This window comes from Falco cherrug, chromosome 6 (genome assembly GCF_023634085.1).
Source record: "Falco cherrug isolate bFalChe1 chromosome 6, bFalChe1.pri, whole genome shotgun sequence".
Lineage (NCBI taxonomy): Eukaryota > Metazoa > Chordata > Aves > Falconiformes > Falconidae > Falco > Falco cherrug.
In genome coordinates, this window is record NC_073702.1 from 73916302 (window position 1) to 73931391 (window position 15090).

Consider the following 15090-nt stretch of genomic DNA (forward strand, 5'->3'; position numbering starts at 1 on the left):
TTCCACAGCCTCCTCCCTTCAGCACTCTGTAGGACCCAAAGCACCCAAGGCCCAGCCCTTTTCCCATCCCCAGAGGCGCCTGGATATTTCAGATCCTTCTCTCTCAGCTTTTCCCTGGGCTCAAGTGGATGAAGAGTGCCTTTGTGCTCTCATGTTCTCAGTTACTCCTTTTCTCTTCTTCAGTGTGAAAACTTAGTAAAGTCAAGTGAGGCAAACACTCCAGCACATGAGGAGTTTGAAACGATGCTGCTGATCTCTCACTACTATGCCACCCGCTCCGCTGCTCAGGGCGTGAAGCAACTGGTAAGGTTTTTGAAGTTCCTTTGCCAGGTCACCAACCTGAGTGGAGAGCCCTGTGGGGATGTGCAGGTTCAAGGCTATTCACAGTTCACTGTTCCACTTCATGGATCACACGCATGAGAATGGGACTACAGTGATCTGGGAACCCACCACTATCAGGTGGAACTGGAGATGGTCGTCTTCTTATAGTAGCACCTGCCCCCAGCCACTGCGGCTGAGATGTAAACCAGTGGGAAGCTGATCCGTGTGCTTGGCATGACTTGTGAGAGCAGACACACCAGTAGGAATTTAGGGATTGCACAAAATTGTGGACTTCCCAGGAGAGGCATTGCTTCCTCTTCAGCTGTCCTGGGCCAAGAGAGCTGCTGGGCTTCACACATGGTCTTGAGAGCAGATTGGCTTCAGGAGCTTGTGTGCCTGTGTGCTTGGCCTCTCAGGGGGCTTTGGGAGCTTGTGAGCACGGGTGCTCAGCATCACACAGGGCTTCAGCGGGTGCTGGGCCTGCTATGGGGCTTTGGGACTCATGGGCCCGGACACCAGGCCTCACAAGGCACTGCGAGTGGTTTTGAGTCTCATGTGCATTGGGATTTGTTCCGGGCCACGAGACAGAGCAGGGTCCCTGCTGAAGTCTTGATCCATATGGGATTGTGGAATTGTTCTAGAGCTCTGTATGAGTGTGGGACTGGAGCTGTGATAGAGCAGGCTGTGAAAAAGAAAGGTTGCCACATCTAGGACCCCAGTAGAAGTCATAGGGGGGACTGGGGCTTCCCCTTGGCTGCATGTGTAGGTGTTGGGGTTCCAGAGACATATCGGACAGAAAAAGCCATGTCTGATGGCTTGGAAACCTATACAGACCCATACAGTTGCGGAACGTTGAGGTGTTGGGTAGTCTATTTGGGATCGTGAAGGAGGGGTGGCCTTCTCAGTTCTGGTGTGATGATAACCTATCTGGCAAACAGAAAAGTGAAATCTCCCTTCAATTCCTCACCCCCACTCCAAAATTCTTATGTGATTGAATACAAGAAAAAACTCACTGTGACACTGGCTAAACACCAGAGCAGGATTCTTGGAGAGGTTGGAGAGTGTCCATCCCTTGAGATACCCAACCAGACGTATTCCTGAACAACCTGCTGCAGCTGACTCTGCTTTGAACAGGGCAGGCGCGTGGACTAGGAAATCACCAGAGATCCCTTCCAACCTCAGCTATTCTGTGACTCAAATGGTGGGGACTTGGGTGCACCTTCTAGTGAAAAATAGCAAGGTTTATAAAGCAGAACTTAATCTTCAGGTGACAGTCCTCCTGTGTCTTCACACAGTGAGGGTACTTAGGGTCATGACCGAAGTTTTAACCTTTGTTTGCTGCATGTCAGGACTATGTAGGTGCAGAGTCCCTGCCGTGAGTCTGGGGCAGTATGATCTCATGAGATCCCTTCCGACCCGATTTTTCTGCACTGATTGTTGTGGTTTTACTGTCTTTTGTGTCTGCAGGACACTGTGGCTGCCAAGCTGTCCATTTCCCTGCTGCGCCACACTGAGCTTCTCCCTGCAGACAAGGCTTTCTATGAAGCTGGGATAGCTGCCAAGGTAAGAGCTATCTGCCACCACAGCAGCTGAGGAGGTGGAGGACCCTAGGCTCAGGGATTCTCAATTCTATCTTCCCCTGTCCTCTCCTAGCTGCACTGGTAGACCAGCAGCCAGACACTGGCACTGGAGGCCTTCCCTCAAGCAGCTTGCCAGCCTCCATACTTTGTTGTGGGCTGGCAGTAGGTGGTGGGAGGGTGGACCTCAGCCAGCAAGGGGACATGAACTGCAGACCCAGCGGGTAGACCAGAAGCCATGTTAAATTGCATGGCTGTGTTAGTGTAGGTGCAAGGCTCCTAACTGCTCTGCTTTGCTCTGGGTCACCTAAGTGAAACTCACTCCTGAGGCTACAGGCTCTGACTGCCTGCCCAGAGATAAAGATGTATAGCAAGCACAGCAGCATGTTCTCACTGTCTGATGCTGGCTGTGCAATGCCTGACTCCATCCTGTGGGACAGCCTGTGGGTAGGAGGCTGCTTGTCCCAGTGGTTGCCTGTGAAGCAGTCCTCAGGGATGGTGAGCCGGGATGTGTACTCCTCCATTACCTGTGTTGCAAGCAGGATGTTGTTGCACAAACAGAACCACATCCTCCCTACCCGTTGCTCAAGCAGGAAAGTTGTGGCTGTGAAGATAAGCTGCCTGGTCTCATTTGGGGTTCTTCTCTGTACTAGGCAGCCAGCTGGGAGAACATGGCATTCATCTTCCTGAATCGCTTCCTAGACCTCTCAGATGTACGTATATGCTGGAGGGAGGGCGATCGTACTTCAAATGGGCTGTAGGGACAAAGCAGACCTTCAGCCTAGCCCGGGTACTCCTGAGGCTTGAATGTGGCAGCACGTGTTTGAGCTGGTGCTGATAGAGGACCCTGGACGCTGCTCAGCGTGTGTGTGTGCACGGCACTGAGCACCCCAGCACCAGCTGGAAGTACTTGCCCCGACAGGCACCTGAGCAGCCCTGACCATGTCACCCTGTGTGTCCCAATGCCACCACGCATGCATGTTGCAGCAAAGAGAGAGCTGGCCCAAGAGTTTAGGCCTGTAGTCTTCACGGCTGTGAGTGCCATTACAGCTTTCAGGATGATCTCATCTGAGTTGTTCCAAGGGAAGGAAAATACCTGAGGGGTGGAGGGCATGGCCCAGTGCTTTAGCCACTGTGATACAAGACTCAGGAGCCCCCCATGCCAGTCAGCTCCTTTCTTGACTAGCAGGTTGTTCACCAGAAAACACCAAACCCTCGGATGCTGACCTTACTGTACCAGTCTTCCAAGTGCTGTCAGCAGCTGCTGGGAAGAAAACGGCTCCCCTCATTTCATCTTTCCCTTCTTTGAGGCCACCTGACAGCTTGAGTGGCACAGTATTTCAGGGGCACGCATCCTCTGACGCTGCAGAGGATGGCCACAAATGCCACCTCCCAGGAGGGCCCAGTTAATAGATAAGGGCATCAGTAATGCCCTTTGCAGGGGCATTATGTAGACTGTACCATCCAAGGATGGCATTGCCTAGTGCCCCACCTCTTCTTTCTCAGGCTATTGAAGAAGGGAACCTGGATTCTCTGGACCACTCTGATTTCCAGAATACAGACATTCCTTTTGAAGTGCCACTTCCAGCCCAACAGCACGTGCCTGTGAGTGTCATCTGCTTTCTTCAGCTACCTTGAACATCAGTGCTGCTTCAGGGCCCTCCCTGAACAGGGACTGGGGCAAGGGTGGGACAGCAGGCACTACAGCAGATGGAAATGCACTCAGCACTGCCCTGTGTCCCTTCCCCCCACACACAAACACACATGCAGCCCCTGTACATACATACAACCAGACACACACGCACATTTTCTCATGCTCCCCCCAAAAATACATGTGTACGCTCACCCCCCTGCCCCCCCAGATACACACACACGCATGTGTGTGTGCACATCCCACACGCACATTCATGTGTCCCGCTCTCCCCAGCGTGCTCGCTGGTGCTGCAGAGCAGCAGCTGGGCAGTGAACGGCATGGTGTATCAGGGGTGCGCTGGCCTCTGCCCTGCAGGAGGAGAAGCGGGAGGAGGTCAGGGACTGGGTGCTCACCATGTCCATGGACCAGCGGCTGGAGCAGGTGCTGCCACAAGATGAGCGTGACACCTATGAAGCCTCACTGGTGGCAGCAAATACAGGGTTGCGTGCCCTGCCCTGTGTGCTTACAGGTAAGCTCCAGGCCAGCTCACACGTACACAGTGGTGTACATGGTGCCATGCAGGGAGTGGGAATGTGTTGCAGGGGGTGGCCTGGGCAGGAGTTCAGGCTGCGTTGTAAGAGGAGGAGGGAGACTGTGTGGCTGTGGGGTACCAGCTGGAAGAGACAGGAGGACCCATTTTTTACTGCGAGGATGACTGAGCACTGGAACAGGTTGCACAGAAGTCATAGTATCTCCATACCTGGAGACAGTCAAAAGTCATCTGGACATGGTCCTGGGCAACCAGCTGTGAGTGGCCCCACCTGAGCAGGGAGGTTGGACCATATAGACCCCAGAGGTCCTTGCTAACCTCAGCTGTTCTGTTTCTATGATTCTGTGAGTGCTTAGTCTCACACAGCACCGCCTAGGAGACTGGCCTGGCAGGCCAGCACACAACCAGTCCCTGCTGTCTGTTCTAGCAAGTCCCTCGACTTGCAAACTTCAGTGAGGGCTTGGGGCGTAGGACTTGGAGTGGGTCAGAGAAGAGGAGAGCAGGAGCAGGCCACCAGCAATAGCACTCAGTAGCACTCTGGCTCCAGAGGTCAGGAGCAGCATGCTATCACTTGACATACTCACTTGGGTATCCTTGCGAGCAGGCAGCTCAACCTTCACCTTCCTTTGATCCTGCCGTTGTGGGAACCCCCTTCCTGAGGCATCTCAAAGCCAGAGGCAACGTTATTTCCCTGGGAACTCCCATTGCCCCCGTGGGAGCAGCCCGCCACGGCAGAGAGGGAAGGGGTGTGTGAGCAGGGGTCTCCTGTGGGTCTCTGTTTCTGAAGGTGTCATTGTACAACCAGGGTACCCTGTGCTAAGAAACAAGATAGAGTTCAAGCGGCCAGGCCGAGAAGCCAACAAGGACACATGGAACAAGTTTCTGATGGCTGTCAAGGTGAGCCAGGTGCCCCGTGGGGCAGGGAGACAGGCTGCAGGGGGTTCAGCCCCTCATGCTGACAGTAAAACAGTCCCACTGGGTGGAGATACACCGAACCAGGGCAGTTTTAATGCACCCTCCCTATGTGCTGCTGGGTGGGGATTAATCTCACAGCGCTGGGGCAGCCCCAGCCCTGCCTGTGCAGCTCTGTCAAGCCCCGGGGGTACCCTTGAGCAGGGGGTGACAGCACTGCCCCTTTGCCAGTGCCAAGGGCTCTTTCATTCTGCAGACATCCCACAGCCCTGCGTGCCAAGACGTGCTCAAGTTCCTCAGCCAGTGGTGTGGGGGACTCCCGAGCACCAGCTTCTCCTTCCAGTGAGCTGGACCATGGCAGTTTTCAATCCCGTTCTTCAGCATCCTCCACTTCTACTTGCAATAAATGTGTGTCTCAACCCTGCGCTGCTCCTGTCTGCTGACGGATGCTGAGCCCAGGAGCACCGGTCCCAGGGCACCGGGCAGTAACCCTGGACACATGCGTGTCAGCCTCAGCCTCGCTGTGCTGAACATGCGCCCTGCACCCTGAGGGGTGACTGTCACACTGGGACCATGTATCTGTCTACATCCCTGTGCCTGGTAGGGGGCGAGCACAGAGATGGGCTTACACACCAGCTGCACTGCCCTTCCACCAGTGGGCCCAGTTCCCAGATACCCACACTGGGGAGCCAGTGTGAAAAGGAAAAGTTTATTTACTCAGAAACAACAGAGGCTCATGACAAAAGGATTCTTCACCTTTCATTCCTTGCCCTGCCTGAGCACAGGCACAGCAAACTGAACCTGCCTGCTCTGCTGCAGGGCCACCAGCCAGCCCCCAGGCCAGCCCTGCCTGTTGCCAGGCCCCAGCACCTCTGCCCTCCCCCCCCCCAGCACCGCATGTGGAACACCCAGTGGAGCCTTCAGTGTGCTGGGAAGGGCTTGTGTGCCTCCCCAGCCCCAGGAGAGTGTCAGGGGCTTACGGCACTTGCCTGGTGACCCTGGGTAACTTGTGCCTGGAACCTGCAGGGTTGTTGCAGGGTGGGGGGCTGCGGGGGGTGCACCCCTACCCCCTGCATCCCACCCTACCCACACCTAAACCTCGGGCAGGAGCATGGAGCAGGTGCCACTTCACCTTGTTGGATTGCAGCACCACCTGGAAGAGAAAAGCACGCATGAGTGCAGGGCGGTGCTGTAGGGCCAGGCGGCATGCTGATGCCGCTGGCCAGTAGTTTGTAGCATGTGCTTGGAAAAAGAGGTTTTCAGGCGACTGGTGTGGGCAGGGGCCCTCTTGACAGTGGAGCCTGCCCCCTCCCATCTCCCAGGCATAGCCCACGCGCTGCACACACCTCTCCAGCTAGGCACAGGAGTCAGCCAGCCTGGCCAGCAGTTGCTGCTGCATCTCATGTGGTGGCCCCTCCTTCACTGTACTTGGCTGGGCCAGCTAAAAAGGAAAAAGAAAAAGCAAAGTGGAGGGTCGCAGGGATGTGTGAAAGGCTGGACCAGGTTGGGGGGGGGGGGGGGGGGGGAGGGGCGCGGGGGTCCACATTCACTCGGGACAGCCAGGACAAACTGGCCTATCAGAGGTATGAAGAGGTGGGTCCCTCTGCAACTACCCAAGATGAAGGTCTTCCAGTCTGTCACCAAGGCTGGATAGAAGAGGTTCAGACCTGACATGCCCTGCCTCCCACTGCTGCACAGCCTGCTTGTATGGGAACAAGGGCCCAGGAGGTCTCAGCACCTTCAAAAAGGCAGCAACAGTGGGACAGGGAGACCTGTCCAGCTTGATTGGCCATACCTGCTCTTTGGCGTAGCTGCGTGCACAGGGCCCAATGCCCCGCAAGATCAGGGCCACCAAACCGCACCTGCCGGACAGCACAGCTTCTGTGGCCGCCAGCACCATGGAGGGGAACCAGAGCGCCAGGGCCGTGTCCTGCAGAGCAGAGGGTTGCAGGTTCCTCAAGGAGCAAGGTCCACTGCGCCCAGCCGACCTGCACGCAGCTGAGCGGAGGCTGTGCAGGCAAGTGGGGGAGAGAAGGGCGCAAGAGGAAGACAGGCAGAGAGAGGATGGGCAAGAGAGGGAGAAAGAAAAAGATGAGAGGAAGCAAGAGACAGAGAGTGGGAGGTGGCGTATGGCAGACCTACGCACTCACATAGATGCGCGTGGTGTTGAAAGGACAGTCGTTGGTCACTATGGCTGCACGCGCATCAGCAGGCAGCGCAGAGCTGTTGCAGCCCCTGATGAGGTGCATGCCCCGGCTGTGAACGGTGAGGGCAATGGCCAGCACCAGGCCTGCGCTGCACACTGTGGACAGGAGGCAGTTCAACAGGGACATGCTCAGCAGGGTCCAATGCTGCAGGCAGCAAAGAGAATACATGAGAGCGGGGCTGGCCAAAGCTGGGGCAATGCCGGGGCTGGGCACTGCCACTGTATGGGGCACAGCCACTCTGCAGGGTAACGGGGGTGCTGGGAACCCCACGGACCTTCATGCCAAGCAACCACGTGCAACCTCCTGCCCCTTCTGACATGGCTCAGTCCCACGCTCAGGTGAGGTTTTTGCACCTTTTACCCCCTCCCGTGAGCCCAGGGCTACCAGCCGGCCCCTTCCACAGGCTCCTGCGCCCAGAGAGCCCAGCTCCGCTGCCAGGTTAAGCCCCCACCAGCAGCAGCCTTTGTCCACCCTGCCTGTGCCAACGGAGGGATGGACGCCTGACTCCACGGAGGGAGAGATGCCTGAGCCCACGGAGGGAGGGACGGGACGCCTGAGCCCACGGAGGGAGGGACGCCTGAGCCCACGGAGGGAGGAACGCCTAACCCCGGCTGCGCTGCCCACGCCGCTGCCGGCGGCACCCACAGCCTGGCGAGCCGCCGAGGCGGAAGGAGGCACCGGGGACAAGGTCCAGGGGAGCGGCTGCCGGCGGGGGCTGGGCCCCGACCCCGCACTCACCAGGGCCGCCTGGGACAGGTTGTGCGACACCAGGATGGCGACGATACCCACGGCGATGCTCTGCGGGGAGAGATCCGCGCTCAACGCCCGCGCCGGCTGCCCCCCACCCCCCGCCACGCTCCCGCCCGCTCTCACCAGCAGCCCGGAGCCCACGGACACCACGTTGGCCACCGCGTACTCGGGGGTGACGGCGAGGCGGGCGCCGGCGACGTGCCGCAGGACCGAGCCGTGCACGATGGCGCCCAGCACCAGGCTGCCGTGGCCCAGCACGATGAGCGCCAGCCCCGCGCCCATCAGCCGCCCCGGCTCCGCCAGCGCCCGCCGCCCGCCCGCCATGGCCGCCGCCGCCCCGCCCGCCGTCCGGCACCGCCCCGGGGCACGGCCGCCCGCCCCGCCCCCCCGGAAAGAGCCAGCACTCGCGAATTTACAAAACAGCTTTATTAAAAATAGGAAATGATAGAAATGAGATGCAGGAGCGGTGCCAGGCCCGGCAGCGCGCACAACCGCGGGCTCGGCCCCGCAAAGCTTCCCGGCAGGGAAAAGGGGGTCCGGGCCGCCCGCGCCAGCCCCGGGGCGCTGGCAGCGGCGGGGGACGGGGGGCCAGGGCCGCGCTGAGCACGGGGCGCAGCCCGCACCGGCGGCGCAGGGCGGAGCGCAGGGCTGCGCAAAACCAGTAAACAAAGTGCGGCCGAAGAGGGAGGGAAAGAGGCAGGCAAGGCAGCAGGCAGGTGCTGCAGGGGCCCGGCCCCCCCCCCCCCCCCCCCCCCCGGCTCCCTCTGCGCGGGAAGGAGGGTAGAGACTGTCACCGGAGGCAGGTGCAGAGTGGGGTGCAGGACTTACCTTTAAATTAAAAAAAAAAAAAAAACAAACGAAAAAAAAAACCCCAAACAAACAAAAAAATCCCAACCATTTCTGTGCTGTGCAAAAGACACTTTGTACAATTCAAACAGAACAAACTCCATGCACATGAATGGGGCTACAGAACACCCCGAAAGCCAGGACTCAGCTCCACGGCACCACCTGGCAAAATCCCAACAAAACCAGGGCTGGAAATAATACTGATGCACAAAGTCCCCTTTAATAGGCGGCCAGGGAGGACTGTTGCTGAGCCCAGCCACAGCACATGCTGGATGAGCTTCCCAAGCACTGCAGCTGGGGTCTTGCTGATGCCCTACAGTGATGGACTGACACAGGAGTCACAGGCAACAAAGCTGCACTGGCCGCCTGGAGCCGAGGGCTGCTAAGATGACACAGTCACTGCCGTAAGGGTTCCGTTCCGGGTGTAGTAGAACTTGCTGAATGCCTCTTCAAGTAAACAGGTAAGTCTGCTCTGGTCAGCCTGGGAAGAAAAAGCAACAGGGAGGGGTAAGTCCAGTCCACCCAAAACTCAGAGCTTGGCTGAAGCCTGCCAGGGCACATGGGCAGGGACACATCGTATTTCTCCTACCTCCCCAGCTAGAGAAGGACCAATCTGGCATAAACCAGTTAAGTCTGAGAAAGGAATGCAGACCTATATCCCTACCTGAGCCCCAGGCCTGCTTACCTCACTGATGAATCCAAGCTGGACTAGTTCAGCTGCCAGCTCCTGGATGTTGTCATCTGCAACACAGGGAAGGGTGTAAACCCCAGGTCTGAGTGCACTGCTGGCCTCAGTGCAAGGGAAGAAAGGTACTTACTAGGCTGCAGGTCACAGCTCAAGTGTCGATTCAACTTGTCTTCCAGTTTCAGCAGCAGTGTTAACTGCAGGGTAAAGAAGTTCTCATGAGGGACTGCAATCTTGCAAGCTGCCACAGGCTGTGGCCACCACAGCCCACCAGAAATATCCCCAGAAATCCCCCTCAGGATAGGAACCACCCCCCTCCTTGCTAGACTCCTGTGGGGCTCTGGACAACCGCATCCAGTTCCATTCCAAACCACAGCCAGCAGCACCATTGTACAGAAGAAGCCTGAACCTGGGGGTGGGCTGAAAATATTTGCTACGTGCCAAAGTCAGCCACAGGGCACAGGCCTTGACCTGGCTTCGGGCCCTGAAGAGGGCAGCTGTGACAGAAGAGGGTCACACCAGCAGCACATCAGCATGCTGGAGCCGTGAGCTCTGCACAGCTGCCCTGGCACACCCCCATAAAGCATGCTTAGCCGCCCGATGGGAACATACATGGTGCTTCACTCCCTCCTCTACCGACTCAATGTTGCACTGCATCAGTACCACCTGAAAGAAAAGCAGAGACACCCCCTGACTTACTGCTGCTCCACAGCACAGCTGCCTGGGGAGGGGAGGAATGGAGCTCCCATCTCTCACCTTGCGGGTCTCCACCTCAGCAGGCTCTGGAGTTGGGGTTTTCACTGATGGTGGAGCAATAGGAGATTTCACCACTACCTGCTGCGGCTGCTGGGGTCGCGGCATCCCAAAAGCTGTGAGTGGGTAGATACCATTCCTACAAGAGAAGAGCAGAGTCTGAGGTTATGTCTCTCCAAAATTTTTTCAGTCTCACACACAGTTAAAGTTGCCCTTTAAAAAAAAAAAAAAAAGAATCTTTTACCTTACATCCTCCAGGAACTTGTCCAGCTCCAATGCGGGAGACTGTGAGAAGCTGGAAAATAAAAGAAGGAAAAAAATTACCATGGTGAGAAGTCATCTAACAGAACCATCCACTCAAGTCTCTTTGGATGCAATTTCAAATCCTTATGTCCTAGACTATGGCTGTGCCAGTGGGCCAGATAAGTACAGACAGAGGCAGCCAGCGAAAGGCAAAAGAGACTCCAACCTTCCTGTACTGGAAGCAACTATTCATAGAAGCTAATGATGAGGCAACGTTTTAATTGTGGCAGAACAGGTATCACCTCCCTGTAGAGGGTTGTCCAATGCAAGCGATTATTTGGACACCAGCCCAATAACACCATGTTCCTAGCAAGGCTTTACAAAGAGATCTGTTATACCAGACCCATGAACCTGTGTCCCATCTCCAGAAGAGCAAGGGCACTCAGCACTGCAAAGACAAGAATCTCTGCAGCAGCTGACGGCACAGTATGACCAGCTACATCACTCCAAACCAGAAGCTTGAAACTACACCTCAGGATTTAATGCCCCACCCAAATATTTCTTACTGGAGCTTGGGATACTTTCATTCTCTCTGTAATTTCTTTCCCAGATTGCTCATTTAGGTGGCTTCTTAAATGTAGTGTCCCAGAGGAAGTTCTCCTACCAATTCATTTTTAATTCTCCATCTTCTAATTCCATTGAACATCAACATCTTCCTTGCTGGTGGCTGATGGAGGACAGTAAGCACTGTCAACCCACCCACCCCCACCCCCGCCATAACTTGCTGTATCTCCACTGTTCTTCCTCTTTCTCACCCTCAAGAACATACAGTTCCTCTGTGCGGTGACAATGATTTCCAGCCCCTTGGTGAAGTCAGCTCTGACCTGCCCCAGGACTATTCACAAAGGTTGCCACTTCGTATGCATACACTGCACAGGTAACATCTTTAGACGTTTCACCCAACCACCGTAACCTTCCCCCCGCTATGTGGCACCCTGATACCATGTTAGCTCTCGCCTACAGCTGCACAGCAGTGCGTTATCAAGAAACTGGAAAAGGTCTTTTCCTGTGGTGTTACTTCACAGCCTTCTCAGACAGAGCAGCAGTTCTTTTTTCTCTAAAGCAAGCTATTACTGTCTTTTGCATGGCACAGAGTTACCAGCATCAGAATAGTCCACAGCAAGTACCTCATTTCTTTCTGGTTTTGGCTAACAAGACAATGCAGGTTCTCCTGCTTTACCCATTCCCCAGAAAAACACTTTCCTCATCACCTTAGTCAATTCAGCTGTTTAGCCTCCACTTGAGCACATCTTCCCTTCAACTGGTTTCAACAAAAACTTTGAACAGCCAGTCTTGCCCCTTCCACTGTCTTAAGACTGCTTTGAAGAATTTCAGAGATTAGCCAGAGGCTGCAAGCTGCTTGAATCCTGCCATGATTCCCACTGCTTTGCTGTTCCATCAGATCTAGTGTAGGATGCCCACCCACCTCAGTTCCCCAGACCACTCTCCTGCTCTTTCCAACACACAACATATCTGCTACTTTTCCATCCTCCAGGTGCAGCAGTAGTTTTCAGCAAAAATTTATGATTTTCTCTAGCAGCTCAGTTTGCATGGCACTCTGATAAATCATCTAGAAATTACGCTCTCTGACATTTCAAGTCATGACTATGCTTTCTTTTTCCTTTTCCAGCACCCCTGAGATACTGCACTATCAAAAAGCAAGTCCTAGGCTGGCATATGCCAGATATTTAGACTGCTGGGGATTGGCTAAGTCCAATATATGTAAAGAACTTCTCTCACAGCTTTGGCTCTTCACTCTTTATCCTCCATTTTGAACCTTTAATTAACAAAAAAAAAAACATTCCAAACAGAATTCAATACTATTATTTACTAGTGCTAGGAAGATCAGATTGTCAGGTTTTAGAAAGGTCTGTATCATAGAACCACAGAATGGTTTGGGTGGGAAGGGACCTTAAAGACCATCCAGTTCCCACACCCCCGCCACGGGCAGGGCCCCCTCCCCCCAGCGCAGGCTGCCCCCAGCCCCGTCCAGCCTGGCCTTGAGCCCTGCCAGGGATGGGGCACCCACAGCTGCTCTGGGCAGCCTGGGCCAGCGCCTCGCCGCCCTCACAGGGAAGAATTTCTTCCTCATCTCTCATCTCCATCTCCCCTCTCTCATGTAAAGCCATTTCCCTATGCCCTGTCACTACAGGCCCTTGTACAAAGTCCCTCTCCAGCTTTCTTGTTGACCTCTTTAGGTACTGGAAGGCTCAAAGAGCTTCTCAAATGAACAGTGCTTTTTTTTTTTCCTTGTCATCTTGATTACTTTTGTTCAGTAGCCTGAGCATCCCAGAATGCTGAACTACCCTGAAAGCACCCTGGTCTTCTCTGGAAACACAGTATCCACATCTTAAGACTTTTCAGCTAGTCCCTCAACTAGCTGAGGTTTCATTACCCAAAATTTCACATCACTTTTTGGCACTCTACTTGCTCCATACAGATTACTGTCACTTACTTAGAGGAAGCCAGCTCTACAGTTTAAGTGGCTGCTGTGTGTTACTGATAGCTGCCCTAAACAGCCTTTCCCTTTGCATATTGCAGAACAAGCTGCTCTGCTAAGAAAACGCTGAGGAACCATTTCTCCAACATGTCAGACTCCATTTGACAAGCCTGTGATTGGTCCGAGTCACTTCCCCAAACTGTTCAGCCAGGTTTTGCTAAGGGCTGTTCCAACTACAGTGTGTTAACTTCCCACCCCTCCATGTGGGGAACAATTTACATCTCAGCTGCATGGAATCCATTCACAGAACACGGGTGCAAGGCCTTCTTCCACCCAGGAGTTACCCTCCACAGAATTTTCTGTGCCCAGAGAGTGACTGCTTCTTCACTGATAGTGCCATCAGCTCCGTTTTGTTTCCCAGTTAGTGGCAAAATACCAACACTAACTTGTAGAGAAGTGTCCCAAGCAGATCTGTCAGTGCTTGCCCCAGTGCCCTGGCATCTGTTCCACATGCACCTGAGCACCCCCCTCCAAGTATCCCACAGGATACTCACATCATCTTGACTCCTTCCCTGTCCACATGATTAATCTCTGCCAACACTGCACTCATGTCAAGGTTTTTGGTCATTTCTTCTAAAGCATTTTCAGGAATCATATCTATTAAAAAAAAAAAAGTTAGAACAACTGCAATTCCTTTCCAACCTAAGAAAAGCAATAAAACCCCAGAGGCTTCAGGCTGTTAAACTCCCGTGCCACTCAGAGCATGCAGGGCACCACAGTCCTCCAGGCTCTACAGCAACCGCAGCTCTGTTTCACAAGGCCCTGGTCCCTGCCTGTTAAGAGCGGCATGAAGGTCTTGGTTTCCAGGATGCCAGCTGTACTGACAACTTAGCGAAGCTTTGCAGAATGCGAGGTGTGGCGCACTGACTCCATACTCACGCTGATGTCCAACGATACAGTGAGCAGCCAGCAGCTTTAGTGACGGCACCTCAAACAATGCCTGATGAAAAAGGAGCTCCCGGGCAGTAGGACGCTTGCCAGGGTCCTGTTCTAAACACTTTTGAATGAACTCCTGAAAGACAAAAATCGCATGAGACCATGTGCAAGGCCAATCGCCTGCTGGAGTGCTGATCCCTCCTCACTCACCCTCTGCAAGGGGTCCTCCAGCAGCTGGATGGCACTGTTAATGGCCTCCTGGGGCACGTAAGACGACTCTCCATTACCCTGTATTTCCAGCACTGCCATCTACAAACACAAAGCAGCGCATCAGACTTCGCTGAGAATTACTGACTACACTGAACAGAGCTCAAGGAGGCAACTGCCAAGTGTGAGATCACAACAGCCAAGTTGTTTAGTGCTACTTAAGGTCACAGTTTGTGGAGGCAGAGAGAAAATGACCACCTCATTGTAATAGCTCATTTCTAACACCCTAACAGATTGCCAGAAGACCCAAAAACTATGCCAGCATCCCCTCAGACAGTAAGTATCTCCATTCTGAATCTCATGGTCCACTGGCCTGTACTCCTGCTTGATAATTCCCATCCTCTAATGAAGTAGTAACTGGGCCACTGCCAGAATCTGACAGTGTCCCTCCTGGCTGTATGAATAGCTCTGTATTACAGGAAGAAAAGCAAGCACACAATGCTATCCAAAACTGGCTCCAGCCTGCACATACACAAATTCCCAGCTAGGAAAGGCTGGTAAAGGATTGTCGAGAACACCTTAAGAGTCAGCTCAAGCTTTGCTTCCCGAAAGTTGCATTTCCACAACTCTGTAAGTGAAGCCGGAAGAGAATGTATAGCATAGGATGAGAATTCCTTGTGTTGGCTCTTTCTGACAATTTTTCCCAGAAAATACTCCTACCAACCACTCCTATTTCCTAGACTTGGGCTTAGTGATTGCAAGGACAGAGGAACCACTAAGCTGCTAAGGTCAGGTACGTTAGACTCACACCCAACTGCAACCAGCCCCTCTATCAGGTGGAGACAGGCTGGCCCAGTGTCCTGGTTTCAGCTGGGAGAGAGTTAATTTTCTTCTCAATAGCTGGTACAGTGCTGTGTTTTGGATTTAGTATGAGAATAATGCTGATCACATACCGATGTTTTAGTTGTGG

General features: G+C 54.2%; 3 protein-coding genes across 6 annotated transcripts in view; 1 reads left to right on the plus strand and 2 right to left on the minus strand.

The window, feature by feature from the left end:
* The window catches only part of IFT172 (intraflagellar transport 172), a 38484-nt gene extending 33067 nt beyond the window's left edge, over positions 1-5417 (plus strand). For both annotated transcript variants that reach the window (XM_055714334.1, XM_055714335.1), the window contains exons 42-48: positions 184-303; positions 1789-1884; positions 2552-2611; positions 3405-3503; positions 3907-4060; positions 4887-4978; positions 5250-5417. In XM_055714334.1, the coding sequence (XP_055570309.1) occupies positions 184-303; positions 1789-1884; positions 2552-2611; positions 3405-3503; positions 3907-4060; positions 4887-4978; positions 5250-5339 (711 nt within the window). In that variant the 3' untranslated portion in view covers positions 5340-5417. The remainder of the gene's footprint in view (positions 1-183; positions 304-1788; positions 1885-2551; positions 2612-3404; positions 3504-3906; positions 4061-4886; positions 4979-5249) is intronic.
* Positions 5418-5688: 271 nt separating this feature from the next.
* KRTCAP3 (keratinocyte associated protein 3) lies at positions 5689-8286 on the minus strand. Of its 2 annotated transcripts, none has more exons than XR_008732846.1 (6): positions 8074-8286; positions 7939-7998; positions 7144-7344; positions 6607-6923; positions 6340-6434; positions 5689-6146 (listed from the first exon to the last, which is right to left on the minus strand). XR_008732846.1 is itself a non-coding variant. In XM_055714341.1 (6 exons), exons 1-5 carry the CDS (start codon positions 8272-8274, stop codon positions 6348-6350), a joined length of 684 nt encoding a protein of 227 aa, XP_055570316.1. In that variant the 5' UTR covers positions 8275-8286; the 3' UTR covers positions 5689-6146; positions 6340-6347. The 2 variants fall into 2 exon arrangements, 1 of the variants encoding a protein (XP_055570316.1); XM_055714341.1 differs by having other exon boundaries at positions 6789-6923.
* Positions 8287-8361: 75 nt separating this feature from the next.
* NRBP1 (nuclear receptor binding protein 1) overlaps positions 8362-15090 on the minus strand; it is a 43838-nt gene continuing 37109 nt past the window's right edge. For both annotated transcript variants that reach the window (XM_055713525.1, XM_055713524.1), the window contains 9 exons: positions 14124-14222; positions 13917-14049; positions 13532-13634; positions 10479-10529; positions 10238-10373; positions 10094-10147; positions 9615-9678; positions 9482-9537; positions 8362-9277 (listed from right to left, as the gene is read on the minus strand). In XM_055713525.1, the coding sequence (XP_055569500.1) occupies positions 9179-9277; positions 9482-9537; positions 9615-9678; positions 10094-10147; positions 10238-10373; positions 10479-10529; positions 13532-13634; positions 13917-14049; positions 14124-14222 (795 nt within the window). In that variant the 3' untranslated portion in view covers positions 8362-9178. The remainder of the gene's footprint in view (positions 9278-9481; positions 9538-9614; positions 9679-10093; positions 10148-10237; positions 10374-10478; positions 10530-13531; positions 13635-13916; positions 14050-14123; positions 14223-15090) is intronic.